The following is a 24469-nucleotide window of genomic DNA, read 5'->3' as shown; positions in this document are numbered from 1 at the left end:
CATCACTTCTCATTTTTTACTGTTTTTGTTCCCCACCATGTTCTACACCTGCACCTTAGTTACTTGCAACCCATACCCCTCACTGCCTCCTATTTCCACACCCATTCCTGCCTCACTATCATTGTTCCACATCTGTCCATCCTTGCTTCCTAATCTTTGTGCCCTCATATCACCTCTAGTCTTTCTGCTCCCCTTTCTGGTCTTTTTCCCTGTTCTCCTACTTCTTTATGAATTTTTCTTGCCTCTACTTTTGTTTCATCCAATTCTCCAGGAGCAGGCCCTTCAGATCCTCTTCTTCATTCCTTTCTTCTCTGTTCTCTAACATAGTTTCCCTCATCTAATCCTTGTCTGCTGGGTTTCTCCCATGCAATACTCCAAGTTTCTCTTATTCTATGTCCCCACCACACACCTTGCTCCTGATCTTAACCCTCTGTCCCTTTTCAGGATTTCTCTGTCACTTGTTACATTTCTAACCCTCTTCATTATTCTTTCCTGGGTCTGAGGCCCAGTGTTGTTCCCAGAAGTGCCCAGAGAGGCCATGGTCTCTCTGGGCAACAAGGCAAGGCACAAAGGGTAAGACAGGAAAGAGGAGCTAGGTATACTGGGGAAGAGCTTTTCAGGGAGGAGAGGAGGTGAGAGAGGCAGGCAAAGGAGAGAGGTGCTGCCCCTAGGATGATGGGCAGACTGAAAGGAGGACTCAGGGGCTGGACTGCCCAGGGTTCAATCAAAGAGCAAGAGGTGGGCAGAGGGAAAGAGCATGGGCCAAGGCTTTTTTCCACAATTCTAGATCTTCCAGAAAGTTTCTGTCATGGCTTCTGATGTGCTGAAGGGACACAGGCAGACAGCTTTGAGGGGGACCATGGAGGAACATATGGAATGTTGGTGTTGGGATTGCAGAGAAGAAAGAGAGCCAGTGATTGCTCAGGGCCACAAGGAAGTAGAGGAGGAGCTGGAGAACAGCACAGAACAGTGATGGAAGGTGGCTGGAGGGAGGGAGGGGTGGGGGAACCTGTGAGAGGTTTGGCAGCTGAAAGGAAGGAAGAGGATCCAGGGAAAGCTAGAAGAGAAGGGAGGAGGCCACCTGTCATGGCTGAACCCCACCTCATGGCGGGAAGTGAGAAGATCAGCTCATTTTAGGACTCCGCGCTTGGCTAGAGGACAGGGCAGGCTTCCTCCTGCCCATAGGTTCCCTAGTGCCCCTCATGTGAGAGTGCCTCTTTTTCTACAGTTGGTCTCCACTTGCCCTTCTTGGAGTCTTACTGAGTTTCCCCCTGCCTTTGCTCCCTCTTCTTCACTGTTTCCCCCATTTACTCTCCCAAACTCAACCCCTCCTGTTACATAATGTCCCTACTCACCTGCCAGACACCATTGACACTTCTGCACCTGATATTGCTCTGGGGCTTGGAAAGATCAGCACACTTGGGTCCTAAAAATGGACACAGGAGGTGATATTCTACTGGTCCTCTACTGCCCTCCCCATTTCCAATTCCAGTTTCAAAGTCTTTGAAATCTTCATTTCTGGGACCCTTGGGAGCCATGGAAGGAGGATTTATCCCAGCTCAGTTCCTAACCAGTAGCTTCCAGAGTTTCTGGATTTATCACCCCTGCTTATAAAGGGGTCCAGCATGTATTTTGACTCTGGGCATGGCTATGTCAACTTGGATTTCAGACTGGATGGTTTATGGCCAGAAATGGGGAGAAAGGCTGCAGGGATATGTTCTGGGATTCTAGATCAAGATGGAACTGAGCTTGGGCATCTGGTCCTACAGAGGTCTCACCTTCTGGGTTGTGGAGGTTCTCCTAGAAAGTCTGGTGCTGGCGGGGAGCACAAGGACCCAGGCTTTTCTGGATTATGCAGGCTACTTTATAATTTCACAATTCTAGGGCTTCCAGAAGGTTTCTGTCATGGCTTTCGATATGGCCAGGACATAGGGAGACAGAGAGTCTGCACACAGAGTTTTAACCCTGGGGGGATCACTGTGTGATTTTTACACAGAATAATTATGTTGTTTTAGTCTGGGTTTGACCACTGTTAATGGTTGAGTTTTGTTTTGTTTTCTAGAATACAGATGTGTGGAGACTATATGGAAGGTTCTTGATCAATTAAAATGTTTTCTTGGATCAGTGAATTTCTGGGTCTAGGAGGCAGTGAGGAGATTATGTTGGGTGTGGGCAGAAAGGTGCCAACCCTGGGCCTGTGGCATAATGTTTCTGGCCAGAAACCCTCTTGTCTTGGACACCAGGGTGTAGTACTCCCAAAAATATTAAGCACAATTCAGCTCACTGGTGATTTCCTAGGAAGGTGGAGAACAATTGTTCTCTATCACCCTTGAGCCACATTTAGGTCCTAAATACTTTCTGGAAGCTGTCTGGGTTTCTGGATGTGGGGCTGTGTGCTGGGCCGCATGTCTGCTAGAAGCCCTCGCCTTCTCTGGGGGAACCCGGGGCAGGGGCGAGGACAGCTTGCTGGGACCTGCAGAGGCCCCGCCTACACTGAGTCTCCTCCTAGGCCAAGCCTTCTGTGCCCGCGGGCGGGCGAGAGCCGAGGTGCAAAGGAGAGAAACATCTCCCCAGGGTAATTACTGCCGCCCCAGTCCAATAAACCATTCATCCTTCACCTCTTCTGCCCAAGAAGTGTCTCTCCGCCCCGTCCCCCCACAGTGTAATAAACGCCCTTAGGCTTCAACAGGCTTGCCCAGCGTAATAAACTGGCTGCAGTGTGCGAACAGCTGGGTAATCAATCCCGGGGGAGCCTGGGCCGGGGAGCGGGGGAGCCTGGGGCTGGTGGTGAGAGTCCTGCGAGCTGTGGGCTTCGGAGTCCGGTGCGGCCCCTGCCCTGGCGCCGCCCGCCACAGCGGGTATGTGCGCTTACCGCCACATTTCCGGCCGCTGCGTCTCTCCGGTCGGGGGTCTGCCTCTCCAGGCTGGGGCTTTGTGTGCCTGTGGGTGCGTCGCCGCCCGTTTGTGGGTGTGGGGTCTGGTGTGCGTCACTGTAGATATGTCTGCTTGGGCGGTGGGCATGCGCCTCTGATCCCGCCTCCTCACTGCCCAACCCGGCGCCAGGCCGCTCCTAGATATTCTGGGCGCGCCGGGCTCTGTCCGTGGTGCTGCACTGTTTGGGATCCAGTGGGAAATCGGGGAGGAAGGGCCTCCTTTCCCCTAGACCTGGGGACTTTGGAGGCAGACTCCAGGTAGATGGGGTTTCCTTCGCTGATGTGAGTGGATCAAGAACCCAATAAAATGCGTATGGACGACGGTCAGTGTCTCAGCTTCCCTGGCCCTCCCCACCCCCCAAATTCGATGTGCAGCTTATGAGTGGAGAGGGGAGGGAGGACCCTGGGTATACGGTTGCCATGGAAACAGCCGGTTTTCTGGAGTGCTGCAGTGTTGGGACTGGAGAGACTGTATAGGCTGAGGCCTAGCCAGCTCTGGCCTCCACACCCTGCCCTTCTCAGGCAGGTGACCTGGATGGGTGGGGATGGGGCTTACTATGTACCCCAATCCTGGCCAGCTCCCCGACATAAACTCAGGGCCCATCCTGAACATTCAGCTTTCACCACTGTGCCTCCAGGACCCTCAGGTAGAAAGGGCCCCTGGGTTTGGAGGGGCAGAGCTGAGCTTCTTGTCTGCTGGGGGTGCTGTCCTGACCACAAACTGGGTTGAGAGGTCAGTGATTAGATATCCAGGCAATTCTTTCCTGCCTGCCCTACCCCTGGAGTCACCGCTCACTCTGGCTTTGTCCAGGAAGGTGAGGTGCTGCAGTATGGCAGGTGACCTGGGGAACATCAGAGGCACTGAAGATGGTTCCTGCTTCTCCCACCTCAACTCCCTGCAGGCCTCTACCCTTTTGGAACCCAGGGAGAAGTCTTCCCCTCTCTCCCACTTGTGGACAGTGCCCCCTCAAGGAACTCAGGAGTGTCCCCTCCAGTGGAGCTTCCTGGATAGAGCCCCCTTCTGACTGCCAGAACTACGAGGGGATCCTGAGCACCTGAGGTGAGAGACCCCCAGGTGCTGAAGGAGACCCAGCCTCTTGTCACCATCAGGTGACATCTTGGGAACAGGCTTGCTCCTTAGGAGTGCCTTAGGCCTTTCAGGAGGTCCTGACCCCAGGACCAGAGCTCTCCATTCACAAGGCCATACTTTTACCTCAATCTGCTCCCAGTTTTGGCCCTCAGGCTCCATCTGACTTCCTCTTTCTCTCTGGCTATCTTTCCCGTGAACCCTTCACCCCTAAGAAGAACTTTGAGAGGAGTTGTTAGTGGCTAATTATTTAATTAAGCATTTTATGAATCTCATCTGCTCCATTTATGTCCAAAAGAATGCAAGATTGTTCTCTTCCCTCCCTTCTCAGCAGGCCCCAGTATGGAGTCCCCAGCCTGGAGTCCCCCAGGCTCCCAGACAAGGCTCCCTTCCCAGAAACTGGGTGACCAGCCCCCCACCCCCACCCCACCCCCAGGGAACACAGTCAGCCGCAGGAGGGAACATGGCGACTAATGGGGTTTATTTTGGGGCTGAGATCGTTAGGGACCTCACACCCGCCCCCAGCAGCCGGATGGTGAAGAGAAGGAGAAGGGGAGAGAGGGTGGGGTTGGGGGAGGGTGGGGAGAAAGAGCCCACATCTCGGGCTCCCACTCTCCTGCTTCTCTCACCTACACCCCTCTCTGTCCTTCTCTGTCCATCTGTCTCTCTGCCTCCTTCCTCCTCTGGCTGGCACACCCCCCCCCATGTCTGTCTCTTCCTTTCTGGGCAGGGCTCCAGGACTCCCTGCTTTGGGCCCCAGGCACCCCTGCCTGAGGGGGGAAGCAGGGAGTCCTGGACAATCCTGGAGCATTCCCAGGGGGCTGAAGCGCACTGGGGGGACAGATCTTTTCAGGGAGCCAGAACTGGGCAATGAGTCAGAGCTGCCCACAGCCCTGCTCATCTTCCTGCCATTGCCTAGGGCACCTTCTTGTCTGGGTTGCTGCTCAGCTCTGGCCCTAAAGAAGCACACAGCTTGAATCTGTCACCTCTGCCAGCCTTGGGAGAAGTTGAGCTGGTTAGAACCAGGTCCCTAAGTCATTCCTGCCCAGAGCCCTCTTGTCATCTTGGTTTCATTGTGCTTCTCTCTGGGCTCCTTCTCTGTGTCACTCTCTGTATTACCTCTCTGTTTTGCTGTAATTAAAGCTAGAATTCTTGATGAGGCAGCTACATCTGTCTTCGTGCGTGCAGCCTCTCACCCAGGCACCCGGCTGCCAACTGTTCCCTAGGGCTGCAGGGTTGGTGGCTGCTGCAGGCATCATAGCTGAAGCCCCACACGCCAAACCTGTTGTTCCCATGCTCTGGCCACAACCCCAAGGACCTACTGAGCTTACCCTGCTGACATCATTTCTCCCTCTCTCCATTTCCTTTTCTCTGCAGCTGGGACTACATACATCTTTGGGAAAGGGGGAGCACTCATCACCTACACGTGGCCCCCCAATGATCGGCCCAGCACGAGGATGGACCGCCTGGCCGTGGGCTTCAGCACCCACCAGCGCAGTGCTGTGCTGGTGAGGGTGGACAGCGCCTCGGGCCTTGGAGACTACTTGCAGCTGCACATTGTAAGGATCCCCCCTCCAGTTCTGGGACACCCCTTCCCCTGGCTGCTTTCTTTTTCTTTTTTTCATTCATTAATTTTATTGGTACATTTTAGGTATACAATATGCTGACATTCGTTATTGGGAACTTGTACCTTTACATAATATATCATAGTTCTTATTTTTCTCCCATTCCCCTGCCCTCCCTTCAACCCTTCCACCCCTCCTTATTTACAAAGACTTTGTTTCCATTTTTTTCTTTTCCTATGTTTATTCCTTTCCCTTCTTTCCTTTCCCCTACCCCTCCTGCTTCCCCTTCCCCTTTGGATCTTTTCTTTTTCTGGACCTTTTCTTCCTATTTCACCTTATCTATCATACATTTTGATCCTTATTTACACTTTCAGTTTCTCACACCAGAGAAACTATTTGGTATTTACACATGTTTGTCCCACTTATTTCACTTAAGAGTATGGCCTCAATGTGCATCCATTTAGCTATAAATGTCTCTAGTTTCTCATTCTTTATGGCTGAGTAGTACTCCATTTTATTTTTAAAAACTCACATTTTCTTTATCCAGTCTTCAGTTGTTGGGCAATTGGGCTGTTTTCAAGTTTTAGCTATTACAGACTGTAATGTTATGAATACGGGTGCACATATATCACTGTGGTATGCTTCTTTTAATTCTTTGGGGAAGATCCCCAGCAGGAGGATAGCTAGGTCAAATGGGACTTCCAGTCCTAGTTCTTTGAGTATCTCCAAACTGATTTCTACAGTGGTTGCACCAGTCTGCATTCCCACCAACAGTGGACAAGGGTTCCTTTTTCCCCACAGCCCCGCCAGTCAGCATTTGTTATTGGTTGATTTCTTGATAGCAGCCATTCTTTCTGGGGTGAGGTGAAATCTCAGCATTGTTTTCATTTGTATCTCCCGAATGACCAGTGATGTTGAACATTTTTTCATATGTTTATTTGCTATTTCTACTTCTTTGTCTGAGAAATGTCTGTTCATTTCAGATGCCCATTAACAAGCCATCAGTTTAAATCACAGAATTATGTCAACTTGATTTTCTTGGGAGCCTCTTAGAGGATTAGTAAAGCTCACTTCTTGATGTGTCTGGGTGGACCTTGAGGATTGCATCTGGCTGGTCACCCCTTCCTGTTGGTCATTGTGCCACTGCTCTGCGTCCTGGTCACCTGGAACCCATCCTCAGGGCCTTTCATTTTCTTTTTTCTCTACATTGGACTCTGGGTAGAGAAATATCTGTATGGTCTGCCATTTCTCTCAGTCTCTGGTCAAATTTTGCCCATTAAAGTAGAATTCTCTGTCCCTACTCAGTCTATCATCCTTTATCCCCTTTCCCTAACTTAAATTGTTGTTGTTCCCCCCAGCTGCTTTCAATCTGCTCTCAGCACTTCAAACTTTTCCCTTGTCCCCTGGTCCCTGGAGCTTCTACTTCTGAAACCTAGTCTTCTTCCTCGTCATTTCTGAGACTCCCAGAGAGCCACTCCCCGACTAGATTTGTAGGTCCTTGTGTGCTGAGACCATCTGTGTCTGTATCTTCCCATATTGTCCAGTGTCCCTGGGGTTTCCAGGCCATTCTCCTACAGCCTTGGGGCTGCTGTCTGCTCACTCCTAGACCACCTAGGACAACCCACTGTGTCCTTCGACTGTTCCTGCCCCTCCTGACTTCCTTGCCCCACAGCTGCCTACTCTTGCTGCTTCATTTTGCCTTCAAATCCTGCCTCTGCTCTGCTCCACCTTTGACTTCAATTTTGTGACTTTGCCCTCCCAGCAGCCCCCTTGCTGGGCCTCCCCTCTGGCCAAGCCCCACATCTCTACCCTGACCTCCAGTCCCACTCTGCTCTGCCTTGCTCTGTCCTCCCATCCCCGTTTCCTTGTCTTGCCCCACTCCTTTGCCTCTGTTCCTTCCCAGTGCCTATTTAAGCTCTCACCACATCCAAACCTCCTTGCCTCAGTTTCTCATCCTGTTTAACTCTAATCTTCAGGTGGCCTCATTTCTTTCCTGCCCCTTGTCCCGTCTCTAGTCCTACCCCAGACTCTTACTTCCCTGTGATCTCTAGCCTTGCATCATTTTCTTTCTGGCGTTAGCCTCTCCCTTGCCCCCCTCCCTCCACAGTCCAAAGACCTGGGTCTCTGACCTCAGTCTTCAACTCCACATTCTAGCCCAGTGATGGTGAACCTATGGCATGAATGTCACAGCAGACTGTTTGTGTCATTGAAAGCTCTGAAAAGTTTGCCATCGCTGTCCTAGGCCCTTTCTGCTGTCTGTTCCCCTGCCTGCATCCCACATCCTGCCCCTGGCCAGATTTCCTGAGCTGTGGGGCAGGGCAGGCAGTCCTGACTGAGCCAGAAAGGTCTGGATGGGGCACTGTGGGCATTAAGGAGGTCAGAGTTGGGAGGGCAGAGAAGAAGCCAGAGAGGAGGGCTTGTGGACCCTCCTCATCTTTTTGAGGATGGGCTCCTGGTTCCGTGTCAAGGCAGTGCTTCAGATCCCTCCCCCAGCACTAGGGTTCAGAGCAACAGGGCATCCTGTGACAGCCTGGGCTGGGGTGGCAGCAACACTTGACAAAGCAGTTGACAAGTGTGGGACCAGGTAGGAGGGGCCCCAGAGGGAAGAGTAGTTCATGAGACACCAGTCAGGCCTGGGTAAGAGGCCTGGAAGTTCTGTGCCTGTGAGCAAGCAAGACAAACAGGGTCTCTAAGTGTGAGTGGAACCTGTTGTGAGAGATGCTGTGGCTGTGGATGACAGTATGGCACTGGATGCATGATGACTGTCAGGAGAGACAGCTGTGACTGTTGGTGACGAAGAGAGATGGTCCAATGGAGTCTGAGTATGTAGCAGTGCACTTATGTTTCCCCAAGGAATGGTATCTTCCGTGATTTCAGTCTTCTCTCTGTGTGACAGGATGCAACTATGTTTCCCTGTGTCCTTCTCTGTAATTGAGGGCTGCTGGCCCTCTCTTCATTGTCACATAAGACTATGCATGGCTTTAGAGCAGATGGTCTGGCTTTGGATCCCAGCTCTGCACCTTTCTTGCTGTCTTTGTGCAAGTTGACACAGTTTTCTGAGCCTCAGTTTCCCCAGATATGCAGCAAACTAAGAAGGCAAAGGGATTCTAGGCTGCTTAAATGGGATCACTCATGTAAACTGCTCAGCACATTGCCCTGCCTGCATGAGGCCCTCAGTGTCCTGGTCATCAGTGGTTGGCTGCTCGGACCGAGTCTGTGTGCCCTGTGTCTCTGAGACTGTGGGCTTGGGGCTCAGGTGCTAGGAGAAGCCTTACCTGGTGCAAGGCTGTGGAGAAGCAAGGCCTGGTGCCTGGGTGCAGCAGAGGACAGGGAGAAGGGGGAGGCCTAGAGTGGGGAGCCTGGCAAGGGTAGGGGCCACAGAAGAGGCCAGAGTTGGGTACCAGACGGGCTGAAGCCCACTGGGGGCAGCCTCCAAGCCCCCTCCTCCTCTAGTGACACATCGGCTCCCACTACATTAGCAGCTCTCAAAGACTGGGGAGGCGGCAGCAAAATAAGAGAGAAGCAATTTGACGTTTCTAATAAAGCGTCGCTCTACTTTGCCAAATTAATTTTGACTCCCATAATTATTTGCTGTAGGAGCGGCCTCGTTCTCCCCACCGCCGCCTAATGAGGTAATTGGGGAATTAGGAATTAATGACTTTAACAGAAGTGACAACTGACTTCACATCAGGAGCAGCTCTGGGGAGCTATCTCTCCCCCGGAGCACACAGCTCGGAGCTTGGCTGCTTCCTAGGAAACCCGGGTGTCCTGCCTTACAACCCCCCTGGCCGGCCCTCTGCCAGCCTGGCTCCCAGACTGCACGTGCCCTTGACCATCAGCCCTGCCTGGGTGGAGCCTCATGGGGAGAAAGCCTTAGAGGCATCCAAAGGGCTGCTGCTATTCTGGGTGATATTATTACTAACAATAGTAACTAGGAGGCTCAACCGTTCCTTTCCTGTGTGTGGGGAGCAGATGATGAGCCCATCTCCCTGGGGATGTTGTCAGTCTGTGGGTGGAAGATGGGTGGGGCTTGCTAATACTCTTTGCTAGGCAAGCCTGGCCTCAGTTTCCCTGCTTTCTTGCATATCTTAGTCTGCTTTAGTAGCTTTTTGTCATTGGGACAAAATACCTAATACCTACAGCTTAAAGGAGGAGAGGTTTATTCAGTCCATGGTCACCTGCCTCCAAGGAAGAAATATGATGGCAGAGGGGCAGGGCAGAGAAAAGGGTGCTTAACCCATGTCAACCACGAGGCAGAGATCCAAGGGAGAAGCAGGGGAGGAGAATATACTCTTCCAAGTCACCCCCCCCGAGTGACCCACCTCTCCAGCCAGGCCACCCCACCTCCTAATAGCACTTTCAGCCTAGGAGCGCCTCAGTGGATCTACTGATAAGCTGATAAGCATAGCACCCCTGTAGTCTAGTCACCTTCCAAACATGTGAGTCTTTGGGGGAACATTTTAGACCTAAGCCATAACACTGTGTCTGAGGAGGGATGCTGAATGGGTGTATAACTGTGCATGTATGTGACCTTGCCAGGTTCTAGAGCTGGACTGCACAAGAAGGGAAGGGGTAGGGCATGGATCTCTAAGGGAACCACGGCTCTACCTGCCCTTCCACTCTCTCTGCCAAGCCCCAACCACTGCCCCATCTGTGAGCCTTTTTTGCCTCCCTCCCCAATGATACCTGGCCTCTCAGCTCTGTTAAGTATTGCAGCTGGACAGTGGAGTGGTTTCTCTTACTCAGGCCAGATTAGGAGTCTTTCTGTGATCCAGGTGGCTTGAGGGGGCCTTGTGTCTGTTCTGTGTGTGTGGAGGGCTGGGCCAACTCAGGCTGCATCTAGAATGGACATGCAGAGGAATGGAGTGGGGGCTTAGGCTCAGCGCCATGTGCCTGGGCTTGGTTAGGCACCTTTGAAGGCCTCAGCAGCCTCTCAGGTCATCCCCACTCCCAACTCTTTAAGTTGGTGTCTCCCTAGAGTGTGAGCAAGGAGGCAAGGGCACTGGGTTTGGAGTCTGGGCTTCTGGGGTACCCTTCTTGTGAGCTGTGAGATTTTGAGATGTAACTTAACCTCCCTCCTTGACCCTCAGTTTCTTCCTAGATAAAACAGGGTGCTATGAGCTTTTCAGAGGGTTGCTGTGGGGATGACCAGAACACACACATGAAGGCCTGGCACTTTTGGGGTCTCAGGGAAGCTCTTCTGCTCATCCCAGCGTCGTAGGTTGAACCCTTCCTAGGCTAGATCCTGAGCAGCCTCTGCAGGGGCCCAGGCCCCAAGGTTGTTCAGACTCTTTGCTTGATGTCTGCTAACCTCAATCTTTGTCTGTCTTCTGCTTGTCTCTTCCCAGCCTGACCCCTCTTTGTTCTCCTTTCTATGTTCCCTCATCTCTTCCCTCGCCCCCCCCCAAACAGAGTCTAGACCCCCCAGCTGCATCCCATAACTGTGGAGGGGTTGTCCCTACACTCAGAGCTGAGCCATGCTGGGCCTTTGAGACTTCAGGAGGGGCAGGCACATGCCCTGGTGTGGGGATGGGGGTACTCTGCTAAACATTCAGGGCAGGGGAGGTTGGAGGCCACAGGCTGAGGTGAGGGTCAGTTTGTTCTCCGAGGCTTTGGTGGACTTCTCTGTTGGTTCGTCTATTAGGGGGGCTTCCACCCTCTGAGACCCATGTTGGTCCCCAGCTTGGTCCCACCATCCTTGACTGAGCTCTGCAGCCTTTGCATAGTGCAGGGGCTCTGCAAACATTTGTGAATATTCTGGATGAACCAAAAAGCAAAAGACACAATTGATTAATGGAAGGGGCCCTGGATCCTGGCACGGTTACTCCCCCCCTCCTCCTGTGGCTTCCCCCAACCTCTGAGCCTCAGGTTATTCCTTTGCCTGCACATGAGGGAGGGGGCAAGTCTTCCCACCTCCTTGGGTCCTTGAGACCTGGGAAGGGTGCGTTATAAAGCTGTGAAATGCTTTGGAACCAGGCCAGTGATGGCCACAGGTAGAGTTCTAGGAGTGAATTGTTGCCCTTCCCAGTTGCTGACCTCTACCTCCCTGTCTCCAGGACCAGGGCACCGTGGGGGTGATTTTTAATGTGGGCACAGACGACATTACTATTGACGAGCCCAACGCCATCGTGAGCGACGGCAAATACCATGTGGTGCGCTTCACTCGAAGTGGTGGCAATGCCACTCTGCAGGTGGACAGCTGGCCAGTCAATGAGCGGTACCCTGCAGGTAGGAGGCCCAGGCCCATGGAGCAGGCTTAGGGGCAGGGTGGGTGGCTTCTCTTAGGAGCGAGACCCGCTTGGGGCTGGGCCAAGTGGAGACTTCTGGCTGTGGGGCAGGGCTGTGGAAAGGAGGAGGTGGGAGGTGACCAGACCAGGGGCGTGGCTAAGCGAAAAGTTGGGCTTTGGGGAGCAGGGTGAGATCAGGGTGGTGGTGGGAGTACATCATCTGCTGGGTATGGCACGAGGTGAGGGTCCAATTTGGGGTTTGGAGGAGAAGTGAGGGTAGAGGAAAGTCCTGTGCGACTGAAGAAAGGATGAGTTTAGAAAAGAGAGACTGGCAGAAATGAGGAGGGTGATGTGGAAACCTAGGACAGAAGATCCAGAAGTAACATAAAACACATCTTGGCAGGAGGCAGAGCTGTTCCCAGAAACAGAACCGAGGTCTTTAAAAAGAGCAAGTCAAGGACCCTATCAGGAGATGTATATACAGGAAGACAAGTAGCCATGGAGACTTGGAGAAAAGGAACCTACTGTTTCAGGAAGTGAGGGTCTTGGTGGAAGGGAAGGAGAGACAAATGACAAGAAGAGTGAAAAAGAGGGCCACGTGCATTCAACATCTTTCCTTGACAACCTACTAGATATCAGGGCTGTACTAGGCCTTGGGGACACAGAGGTGAGCAGGTCCCAGAGAGCCATGGGAGTCCAGCAGGGTGACAGCTGTGGTGGTCAACGACAAACCAAGGATGAGGATATGAAAGAAAGGAGGCTGCAGAGACCCTGTAAGCTACGGAGGGAGCCTCAGAGTAAGAGGAAACCAGAGAAGGAGCAATGGAGAGATGTGGAACTAGTCAGCGAGGCATGCAGAGATGGAGGCAGCTCCAGGGGAGATGCAGAGAGAGAGAGAGAGAGAGAGAGAGAGAGAGAGAGAGAGAGATACTGACACGCAGAGCCAGCCAGGGAGCAAAGAGGTAGACAGAGCCCAGCAAGTGATGGAGTGAACAGGGGAGAGCCCAGTGGGGAGACAAAGAGGGAGGAAATAGAAACACTGCAGGGAGAACTGCAGGGACACAGATGCTGAGACACAGGCTGGGCAGCACACACAGACCCAACTGAAGAGCTGAGTGAGCATCCGCAGCTGCCCAGTGTTGACCTAGAGGGGCATGGATAGTGTGCACACCCTTAAGGTTCACCCACACTGGACAGAGGCCTGTACAGGACCATGACTCCCAGTCCTGCAGGCTTGCACCCAGACATTTGGGGCCACCCCTGAGAGAATGAGGCTCACATAGTCCCCTAAGAAACACAGAGCTCGATGTGCACACAGCAACTCCAGACACACCAGAAGACAGTTCGGCAGAGAGATGACAGCTTAGGTCTTGGACATGTGTGGGGTCACTCAGACTCACCAACCCTCCTGCACAAAGTCCTTCAACTCCTCTGCTCCAAGCAGACCCTGACAGCCAGGGCTGGGTGGGAATGATCTCTGGGACATCAGACTTCACTCCTTGTCAGACATACACATACCAGGGCAATCTTTGTAGCAGTGATGACATTGGTCTGTGCTGGACAGGGCTGGACTCAGGGGTGTGAAGGCCTCACTGTGTCTAACCAGAATTTCATCCAGACCTTCAACCTTTGAAGCTGAGAAGGCCAGAGGGATCTGGAAGAGTTATGCTTGCTTTCGTCTGCTCAGGGAGCCCTGGCTAGGGCTGGGAAAGGCTGTCTGGTGCTATCTGGGAAACCCGGTGGCTGCCTATATTTACTGTAAGGGCAGATCAGCAGTGTTCGAGGGCCCAGAGAGTGGGCCTCCTACCCGCTCCGTCTTAGGGAGCACAGAGACACAGCCCATGGATCCCCAGTGAGCAGGACCTGGGTTTTAATCCTGGGTCTCCTAGTGACAAACTGTGTGACCTGGGACAAATCATCTGCCCTCTGAAACTCAGTTTTTCCCTCTGAACTGTGGAGATGATACCTACCTCATCACCACGCTGTGAGAATTCCAAAAATCTACGGAAAATGCTAGAAGGACAGAGGAGATTCTCAATAAAGAGGGCTTTTGTTATAATTTTTATATACTCAGGCTCCCTGGAATGAGACATATGTCCCTTCTTCCTGTCAAGAAGTGCACACACACACACACACACACACTCACACACACACAGACACACACACGTCCTCTTTCCTTCCCTGTCCCTTGGGGCTGGCACTGGGGAGTGGAGAGGGAAAAGGCCGGTATCCAGGTGGAGAAAAGAGGTAGGCTTGGAAGTGGGGGAAGGAAGCTGAAGGAGAAAGGCTGAGGGACATGTGTAAGAGGGACAGGAGTGGAGGCTGGGTCCTCAGTGCAAAAAAGAGTGGGAACTTGGCTCTGGGCAGAGAAGGGCTGGCACCTTGAAGTGAGGCTGAGATGAAGAAGAGGGTAAGGTGAAGGTCTGGGCAGAGCTGGCCAGAGGGCTAGGGATGTCTGCAGAAGGCGAGCTGAGAGGGCCTTGGACAGAAGTGCGCGCTGGGTGAGGCTCCAGGTCCCACAGCAGGCACCAGCTGTGAGGCCACCAGGGTGAGGAGGCCAAAGCTGCTTACTGAAAGAACAGTGGCAGGGTCGGGGTCTGAGTGCGGTTAAGGTGGAAGGTGGCCGTGGGGTCAGGGTGTGCTATGAAGTGGGAAGTGAGGGGTAGCTGGGACTTGTGCACAGAAGATAAAGGGAGTTGCAATGACTTAAGAAGTGGTTTAAATCTCACTGTTAAATGCGTGTGCTGGGTGACCCCCTTAAATGCCGCATAAACCCCGCTTAACCCATCCCTCCCACTTCTAAACTGCCCTCTAAATGCACTAACCAGCTGGGCCTCTGGAACCACGGATGCTTCCCACCCCAATTTAAACCTGCTAAATGCCCCGCCCCCACCCCGCCGCCCCACTTTGGGATGGCGAAGGAAGAGGGGGTCTCAACTTCTCGACCAGATAAACCTGTTTAACTTCTGGCCTTCCAGCTGCCTTTCTTTAAGTCCCTTTTCTTTTCTTCTTTTTCCCTCCTTTTCTTTGGGTTGCTCCCACCCCCAGGGTGGGGCTGGCTCTGGATGGGAGCCTAGGGAGGGGGTCCGGGGACCCAGCATTTCTTTTCCTGCTTACCCCCTCTTCCTGTTGGATGTTGCTGCTTACTCTGGGTCTCCTGAGAAATGCATAATTACTTTTCTAACTCCTTTGGACTTCACCACCTGAGAAACCTACTGTCTTTCTAAACTTTTCCAAGGAAACTTTGATAACGAGCGCCTGGCGATTGCTAGACAGAGAATCCCCTACCGGCTTGGTCGAGTAGTAGATGAGTGGCTGCTCGACAAAGGTAATTAACCAGAACTAATTAATTAACTAACTAACTTTAAAAATACTATCTTAAAGGTGCAGAGCTCTCTCTTCCCCCCCTCCGTGCCTTCGCCGTGCCCAGCTCCAAGCGAGGGGATGATTATCTGGCCACAATGCTCCCTTCCCCTTCATAGTCAGGGTCCCTGTATTTCAGGGCTGTGGTTTGGGGGCAGGGGTAGGATTTTTCTAGAAGATAGAGAGGTCTCTTTAACTTTCTAAATCTGGGGTCTGACTAGGGTAGCCCCTAAGACCCTCAAGGGCAGAAACTCCCTGGTTTGGTCTGTGCTGAGCAGGTAGATCACAGGGAGGTTGGAAATGCAGGTAGGGAGCTGAGTCCCTCTGCTGTAGTCCACCACAGGGCGCTGGGATGCAGGAAGGCTTTGGAGAGCAAGAAGAGCTGATCCAGAGATCCCAGGGAGGGCTAGGAAGGCTTCATGGGCCCGTCTGAGGAGAAAGGGAAGAGTGAGGAAAGACCCACTAAAGTCCTACTAGAAAGACCCCTAAAGAGAATGCCTGTTGGGCCACTCTCTGGGATGGGCCTCCCTTGCTCCAGAAGGCCTCTTAGCAGTCATGGAGGCTGAGAGGAAACTAAACATGGGGAAGGCCATAGTCTGGTAGGGTTTCTGCCTGCTGGGCTGAGGAGGAAGGCAGAGTGGGCTCCCTGGGAGGCCTCCACATGGCAAGTGAGGTGCTACTGGTTGAGAAGGAGATGGTATCTTGTTACCAGGAGAAGATGGGGCCAAGGGCAAAGATATCTGATTCCCACTGGAGGAGGGGCGAGCTCTGTACCTCTAAGGCTAAACTCTAGGGGGGAGCAGAACTGTTAAACCCCCACTTAACCAACTGATAACTGTGCTTTAAATGTCCACTGGGGCCTTCCCCAATAAACCCCCAACTGTAACTTCCAGCACCCCACACCAGCGGGGCCTAAACATGCTGATAACCAGATGTGATAAATCCATGACAGGACAAAAAGTTAAAGGGACTATAACAGACATCGCTAAAACCTACAGCCCCCAGCCACACTGGGCTGCTTTCTCCAGCAGGGCGAACTTTAACCCTTTGAGGCATTCATGGTGGGTGGGGACAGGGCCAGGGGCCACAGGAACCAAGTTTACTGAAATTCTGTGGCTTCCTCTCCATTAACCACCAAGCTTTCCCAGAATCAGAGAGGCCAAGGGACCTGGGCTGAGGCTGGGACAACTTGTGACCCCAAGGGTAGGGAGAGCTGGACAGGCATAGGGGGAGGAGGTGGAACTTGGAGGTGCCTCCACCTTCTCTTCAGGCCTGTGTTTACTCTTGTAGAAAATGACAGATCCAGCTTTCCAAAGAAGGGAAGGAGGAGCTCACTTTTGGTGTGGCCCTGGCCTGATATATCCAGTCTGAGCCTAGCTCCCTTCTCAGTAGACAGGGATGGCTGTCCTCGCTCATCCCATCTCAGACACATTGTGAGAATGACAGAAATGAGAAATAGGAAAGTATTCAAGTTCTTGGAGGAATATCTTACTGTCAGCATCTGGCACCTGGTAGGTGCTCAATAGTTATGGAATGAATCCATTTTCCAGTTCCAAAACATGTTCTGTGAAACAGTTCTGTGAGATGCTTCACAGTAAAGAGATCTGTGGTAAAATGAGTTTGGGAAGTGCTGAATCCTGTTTCTTCCTCTGCAGGATGCACAAGTATCTTAGTTTCATAAAGGCTCTCACAAATCCTGCAAGAAAGGAATCTGTTTAACTGTGACCTGTTTGCTTTCCAAATTCATGTGACCACAGTCACCCTTTCTCTTCTTTGGGTTCTCATAATTTTCATAGCCAGGAATAAACTTGGACACAGTGAGTCTCAAGGGGCTCTCCGGGCCTGGTATCTCAGGCCTTGCCTTACAGCTGCCACCAGTAATGCCCCTTTCTGGGCTCTGTCTTCTCCATTTGTAAGGGAGCCACGCTGCACCTGGCTGTCCTTGTGCAGGCAGGCAGTGGGAAGGTGCCATAGGAAGGGGAGAAGCTGAGCAGACCACCAGTGGCCTAACCAGATGGCTTGGGGTCCCAGAGGCTTGGGTGTCCTGGAGGGCCCATGTTTCCAAAGAGGGTGTGGGTTTCCCAAGTTGGACTGTCCTCAGCCCAAGTATGGGGGGCAAGGCTTACAGTACCTAACTCTAAACCAGATCTTTAACGAGGCACTAACCAGAGTCTAACAAGGGCTAAGCCAGGTCTTAAACTCCCAGCACCAGCGGCTGAAGTTCCAGGGGAGAAGGGGGCAACGTAATAGTCCGTCTGCCTGACCCCTCCCCACCAAAAAATAAGCAACACCAAAATCAAAGTTAAATCTAAACTTAAACATAATAAATATCTTTTCTAAAAACCAAACCAAAACAACAAACTCAGAGGGTTAAACCGACCCCCAGATCCACTAAAACCAAAGTGAACAGCCAAACCCCACGCAGGTGGGAATTCTGAGGTGTAATACTGCTGAGTGCGGAGTGAGATTGGAGCTGGAGTGGGTTTTTTTGGCTGTCAGCGAGCGAAGCAAGGTCCCTTTAACATTTTCCATTTCTGTGCTTGCACATGCAGGCGGGGAGGAAGGGCTCTGCTAGCCAGGGGCCTGGTCCTGGCAGTGGCTGGGCCTTGGCAGGGGAGGAGGAGTGCAGGAGCCTGGCTGGCAGTCAGGGGCTGCCATGGGCAGGGCAGCCTGGAGCAGCCGGGCAGGGGCCACACTATGCCCACTGTCATCCTGCCTCCTCTACTCACGTTTGCTGACCATTATGGCCTGGCCGTGCACCCTCTGCCTCTGCCTCTTTGTCTCTGATGTCTGCTGCCTCCAAGGGCTCCATGGCTTGGGCCTCACAATGGGTGGGATGTTTGGGAAAGCAGAGGGAAAAGATGGGGATTGAACTGAGGGAAGAGGATGAGAGGGGTGATGGCCCTGGAGAGGGAGCAGTGTGGGACAGGAGAAGGTGGAGAAGGCATGCGTATGGTGGGGAGAGGGGGTGACGGGCTCCCTTTCCTGGCCCATGTGTGCCCTGGGACCCTTCCCTGCTGGGGTCCCACCTGGCTGGGCTAGGGGCTCTGATTGACAAGGACTTTCCCTTTGGTTGTCTGCCCCTTCCTCATTTCTCCCCCACCCACCTGCTGGCTTCATCCTCCATTCCTTTCTCTTCTCCTTGGTTCCTCTCCATTCTCCCTCTCCCTTCCTGGCCTCCTCCCGCTGTCTGTTCCTCCTCTGCCCCCCTCCCTGCACTCCTCGTCACCCTCCCCAGGACGCCAGCTGACCATCTTCAACAGCCAAGCTGCCATCAAGATCGGGGGCCGGGATCAGGGCCGCCCCTTCCAGGGCCAGGTGTCAGGCCTCTACTACAATGGGCTCAAGGTGTTGGCGCTGGCCGCCGAGAGCGACCCCAATGTGCGGACCGAGGGCCACCTGCGCCTGGTGGGGGAGGGGCCGTCCGTGCTGCTCAGTGCAGAGACCACGGCCACCACCTTGCTGGCCGACATGGCCACCACCATCATGGAGACCACCACCACCATGGCCACCACCACCACACGCCGGGGCCGCTCCCCCACACTGAGGGACAGCACCACTCAGGTGAGTCCCCTTCTAGCTTTGGGCAGAGGTTCAAGGGGTCTGGTGGGATCCTGAGAGCTGCAGTCATTGACCTTCTTGTTATGGTGATGGTTTAGGTTAGGGAGGCAAGGTCACTTTCCAGGAAGTGGCCTTCATTCTGGTGACCAGGGATACTGTAGATGTGGGGGTGGCTGTTATTCCTACAGGGTGTGTTCCCAGAGTTGGGGAGAGTTGACTAGGGGAAGACATTCATTCCACCTAAGACAGGATGTCTAGATCAGGGCTGGGGGTGGAATGATCTCTTCTGATTCCCACTGATGGCCATAGCCAGTGCTGAGGGGAAGCTCGTGGGAGATGGGTGTGTCTGGATGGCAGCACCTTGGGCAGAGGTGACAGGCTGCAAGGACTAGACACGACCACCTGGCAGTTGGACAGCCTTTCTCCAGGGAGCAGCCTCTCCTTGCTTGCTAGAGTCCCTGCCATGGGAAGGGCCCTGGTGGTAGGTTCCTTGCCCTCACAATTCTTCTCCATGTGATCCAGAGCATGCACCATGCTTAGTGGACCTCAGTGTTTTTTTCTGCATCTCTGGGTCTCAGTGGGATGTTGGTGTACACAGTTCTGTGCTTTTCCCTCCAAGGTGCTCTCCCTGCCTGCTCAAGTGCCCTTTGGAGCAGATCAGGTCCAAGTGATCTGGGAGGGCCAGAGGAGGCTGCACTAGGGAACAAGGCTCCAAGGGACAGGATGGGCCAGGCTTTTCTGGTGGCCAAAGCCTATGGAGTGTGTGGGACTATGGAGGCTGGGCCAGTTTTCATTGTTGCCATCAATGCCTGCTGTGATTGTTGGCCAAGACCTCCTGCCAGACATGTGGACCTTGCTTAGCCAGCCCGCCCCCATCACCCCATCTTGCTGCCCTGGCTCTTGACCCTCTAGGTCTGGAGGGATCTCTGTCCTCCAGGGTATGGGAGAGATCTGAGGGTGGCCAAGAAGACCTGTCCTTACCTCCACTACCTATCTGCCTTCAGCTTCTCCCTCTAACTCCCTCCTTGTCTGCAAGGCCCCTCCTCCCTGCCTATCTGTGCTGCAGGGAGCCTGGGATGGGGTTAGCTAGGTAAGCCAGCTGGGAGAGACAAGCCTGTGCCCTTTCCTCTGCCTTCACCGCCCAGAAATCTTTGGGGATCTGACTGCCAAGAGAGCAGAGAGCCATGGGAGTAAGGCCTGAGCTCTACCCAGGGCTGGACACCACTGTGCCCAGTGCCCTCTGGTCTCAGTGGGAGGTGGTGGGCAGACTGTCTAGGTGGAAGAGAGGGATAGGGACCTGAGTGTGGGGCTGGTGTGAGGATGGTATCAGAAGATGGGCCTGGGGGCCGGGGATTTAGCTCAGTGGTGCCATGCCTGCCTCACAAGTGCAAGGTCCTGAGTTCAATCCCCAGTATCACAAAAACAGAAACAAAAATGAAGATGGGCCTGGGCAGGAGGCAGGGTGTGACCTTTGCTCCTCTCCCACCCTGGGCTTCTGTCCAGCCTTCTTCACCTGGCCTTCTCCTCCCCAGCACAGTGTCTAGGGGCTCTTTCCTGTCTGGACTTCGGGTCTCCCTCTTTGGGTTTCTGCCCTGACCCCCTTGAGTGCCCCTCCCCCTCATGCTCACTCATCTCCAGGATTCTCTTTCTTTGCAATCAGGAGGAAAGAAAATGCTGACAAAGTCGACTCCTGTTGTCATGGCAACCACAGCCCTAATTATTGTGTGCAGCCCGGTTCTCTCCTGGAAGGGGGTTGGGAGAAGGATGAGGGGTGTTGGGGTGGTGAAGCTGGAAGACCCTCCAGCTTCTGTCTCCCTCTGCCTGTGCAGGCCTCCTCCAGAGGGACCCCTGTGGCTTGCTCCCCTAACTCACCTGCCCCTGCCCCAAGGCACCCCAGTGTCTTTCTGCCATCCTGCAGCCCCAGGTCTAGCTTTCCATCTCTTCACTTCCTGGAAATAAAAAGCACAACATGTGTTGTCTGATCCTTGGCAGCTGGTGTTGTTTAGTTTCCCTTTGCTTGGGAGGAAATGGAGGCCCAAGGTCACCCAGCAAGTGATAAGAGAGCTGACCTTGGCTCCAGGCTGTCCCCTGTGCCATATCCAGAGGTGGCCGTGGTTTCTGCTCACCCACTTGGAACCCTCTCTTTCCCCACCCTTCCTCTCCCCCCAGAACACAGATGACCTCCTGGTGGCCTCGGCCGAGTGTCCGAGTGATGATGAGGACCTGGAGGAGTGTGAGCCCAGTACTGGTGAGTGTCTTTCCCCCCTCCCCTGCCCCGGGGCCCCTGCGACGCTGCTGGGAGGGGGGCGACTGTCTCTGCCACCTGGTCCTAGCCCAGGGCCTGCTGGAGGCCATAGCTCTCTGATAGTCTCCCTCTCCTCCTAGTAGCCCCGCAGGCCCCTCAAATGCCCTCTGGCAAGGTGCCTTTTGGTGCCCCATCCCTCAGAGGTAGTGAGGTCCTTAGTGTGGGGTTCCTTAGCTTGGGGTTGAGAGCCAAGGGTTGCTGGGAGGGAAAGAGGGAGATATTTCCCTAGAAAGATGAATAACTGCAGCTCCCATGAGTCCCAGGGTGAGGGGGTTGGGGAACTACAACTCCCATCAGCCCTTAGCCCAGAACTGCAACTCTAATTTGCCCCAGGCCTGGTTCTCTCTTGGTCACTTGGCAGAGGATGTCTCTGCTGAATCCTGATCTCTCCTCATGCTCAGTCTCAGAGATATGTCTGGTGCTTGGATCTGAAGAGTCCCCAGGGTGGAGACTCTACCAGGATGGCAGGTCAAGGCAGGCAGCTCTGTGCCTGGTGGTGTGCTGGGTGGGAGGTTTCTCCTAGGCCACACATGGGGTACCTGGGGAGAACCCAGCAGTAGAGCTGCTATGGGACAGCAGGGCTGGGAGGGAGGGTTCCTGGACATGGGAGTTGGGGGATCTCTGGGCCTCTGCTTCTTGTTTTCAGCTGGGCTCAAGGGTGCAGCTGCAGAGAGAGCAACCAGGCGAGTCAGGGGTGGGTCTTGCCAGCAGGCTGAGAGGTGCAAGTGAGGTGGCACAACAAGTGCTTGGGCTACTTATCTAAGTAGGTTGGCAGTAGCTTAGAGGAGCTGGGGGAGACTGGCTGGGGGAATAGAAAGAGGATGGGATGGGGCTGGATTTCTCAGTGAGGGCACACAGACTTGGTGGTGGCCCATATGAGCCTGCGAGAGCCCAGGGGCTGCCTGCATCTCTTGCCTGGCTTCCCAGAGATTTCTCCCCATTACTTTGAAATGGTGGCACCTAGGCTGTGGGTACCAGTAGGCTGGAGGGTGGGGCAGGTGTGTGCAGGGTTGGGGAAGGGCTGTGGTCAGGAGATGGGCAGTGTGGCATCATAGATCCTGTGAATCTGGCCTGGGGAGGGGGGATAGGGAGCTGCAGCACTAGAGAGATGTTCAAGCTGAAGGAAGGCAGTCAGCCTGGATGGAGTATGTGCAGAACAAGAAGGGAACAGGCCTAGGGTGTGTACAGTGAGGCAGAAGCTAATGGTTCAGAGATAACAGGCTAAAGCCCATTACCCTCTATGCCCCCTTCAGTAGGCTGGAGCTGAGAGGGGTCATTTCCATGGCCCAGGGGCACTTAGGGAAGTGCCAGGTGCTGGAATGGAAAGGCTTGCCTGTCCACAGCCCAGGGGACATTCACCCCTCACTGTAGGAGGCCCTTTTGCTGGGGGCTGACCTCGGTTTCGCTGGGTGATCTCAGCTCAGGGAAGCCTGTCACAAGCCCACCAGTGCTTTGGGAGGCTCTGAGCGTGTACCAGTGTCAGCACCCAGCACTGTCCCTCAGCCCTGCTTTGCCTCTGTCAGCTCTGGGGACTGGGTGGGGGCTCCTGTAGGCATAGTGCCTCTGCCCAGCTGGTGACCGTATGAAGGACCCATGAGGACCCTGGGATGGGAGGCTCTGGGGACAAGGGACTGTGAAGACCATGAGGAAAAGGCACTGCTTGGCCTTACACTCTGGGACAGGAACTCAGTGACAGGAAAAGTTTGAACCCTGCAGAGGCCACCTGGGGCCAGATGGTCTTCACACAGGGATGGGCAGCACATGCTGGGCCACCCTGTGCTGGGCAGGGGTCTAGCTCTCAGCCCAGAGCCCAGCAAGCAGCCTCCGCATGACCCCCAGTGTATGTACTGGTGGCCTGAACTCTTTCAGGCTTCACTAGGACAAGGGGATGAGGAAGAGCTGACATAGGCTGACCAGCTGTCCCCCTACCCTGAGCTGTAGGCGATCACTGACCACTGGAGCACAGTGGGAAAAGAGCCATGGATGTGAAGGGAAGCTAGAGAGTGGGAGAGGACTGGAAGCTGGGCATGGGGAAGGGCTGGTGGCCAGTGCAGCACCCAGCTTCCCCGCTACCAAAAAACACCACAACAAATAAACAAGGCTGGGATGGGGGGAAGGCACAGTGCACACTGGAGCCCCCAGAGGAAGTTGTGAGAATCCATAAGCTCTCCCCTGGTCCTGGGGCTCACGTGTTTACAGTTCACACAGCTCTCTGAAATGCTTGAAGTCAGTCCTCATCATTCTGCTGGGAGGTCAGGCAAGGACTGAGATGACTCCAGGGTCCCCCATTCTGGGGTAGACCATTCACACCCTCCCCCACCAGCCTGTCCACCCAGAGCCTCTGCAAGGAGAGAGGAGACTTTTCTCCAGCAGAGGGCCAGGCCATGCCTCCAAGGTCAGTGTGAAAGTGGAGGCAGCCTGACTGGAGACTGTGACTGCTCAGGGCAGAGCCTATGGTGTTTATACCCCTCCCATCTTCCAGTTCCTCATCCCTGGGTACAGGTGTGGGCCCTTGGCTCAGTCCTGCTCCTCCTGCTCCCTTGCCCTGAACCTGGTCCCTCCACATACCCAGATCACATGTATCTCCTCCCTTGCTTGGTGAGACCACCATCTGACATTTTTTTTAATGTGATGTTGGCAGCCCAGACAAAGAAGGATAATGTTAAGTCTTTGGGAGTGTCTTTAGAGGAGTGTGCACTACAGTTGGCAGTGTGACCCCCCCACCTCTTGTCTCAGCCAGCCTGGCTCCCACATTGTAAGAATCTGACTTTGGACCCCCTGAGACATACAGGAAGAGTACCCACAGGCCCAGACCCATAAAGGCCCACGTACATCTGCACCCCCCCCACACATTTGCAGACTCAACAGCAAGTACACAAGTTCCCCTTTCTGCACATACACATATGTTCAAACCTAGAAGAATATATGCTATCCATGCACAGCTCAACAGAGGCACATGCATGCTCAGACTCAAAGAGACAGCACATGCCAGACCCCCAAAGTCCATGCATACAGATACACACCTGTTGAAACCACAGATGCACACACCCATTTACAAATGCACAATCTCAAAGTCTGCATGTATACTCAGAGCCATCGAGTGCTACATATATGTGCACAGAACCCGAAAATACCCAGAAGTGCTCAGACCTCCAAGGTAAGCCTGTTCAAATCCAAAGGGTCACACTTAAATGTGTGCTCAGCTATGCAAAGATTCACACACATGGAGATACCATGTTTTAAAAACCCAGCAATGTCCTTATGTATGTTCAGAGTGTAGAAGCAACTCAGACACATTCATGTCTATTGATGTACATGCCAAATGTTCAGAACCATGCACACATGCTCAGGGCTGTAGTGGAACTCATATTCAGACATGTGAGACACATGTGTACTTTTGGATCTTAGTATGTGCTTACATGCTCATG

At 53.6% G+C, this 24469-nt stretch overlaps 1 protein-coding gene across 48 annotated transcripts in view; it reads left to right on the top strand.

Annotated features, from left to right (window-relative positions):
* The window catches only part of Nrxn2 (neurexin 2), a 108674-nt gene that overhangs the window by 72873 nt on the left and 11332 nt on the right, over window positions 1-24469 (top strand). For 32 of the 48 annotated variants that reach the window (XM_087205247.1, XM_087205239.1, XM_087205237.1 and 29 more), the window contains 5 exons: window positions 5398-5579; window positions 11642-11813; window positions 15051-15140; window positions 18414-18739; window positions 20906-20984. In XM_087205247.1, coding sequence (XP_087061373.1) covers window positions 5398-5579; window positions 11642-11813; window positions 15051-15140; window positions 18414-18739; window positions 20906-20984 — 849 coding nt within the window. The remainder of the gene's footprint in view (window positions 1-5397; window positions 5580-11641; window positions 11814-15050; window positions 15141-18413; window positions 18740-20905; window positions 20985-24469) is intronic. The other 16 variants (XM_021264658.2, XM_021264652.2, XM_021264651.2 and 13 more) reach the window with 1 other exon arrangement.

Source organism: Heterocephalus glaber, unplaced genomic scaffold (assembly GCF_053883595.1).
Source record: "Heterocephalus glaber isolate CG9 unplaced genomic scaffold, H.glaber_assembly_v1.0 deba00000594, whole genome shotgun sequence".
Classification (NCBI taxonomy): Eukaryota; Metazoa; Chordata; class Mammalia; order Rodentia; family Bathyergidae; genus Heterocephalus; species Heterocephalus glaber.
The sequence above is the reverse complement of the archived record's forward strand: the minus strand, read 5'-3'. Positions and strand labels throughout refer to the sequence as shown.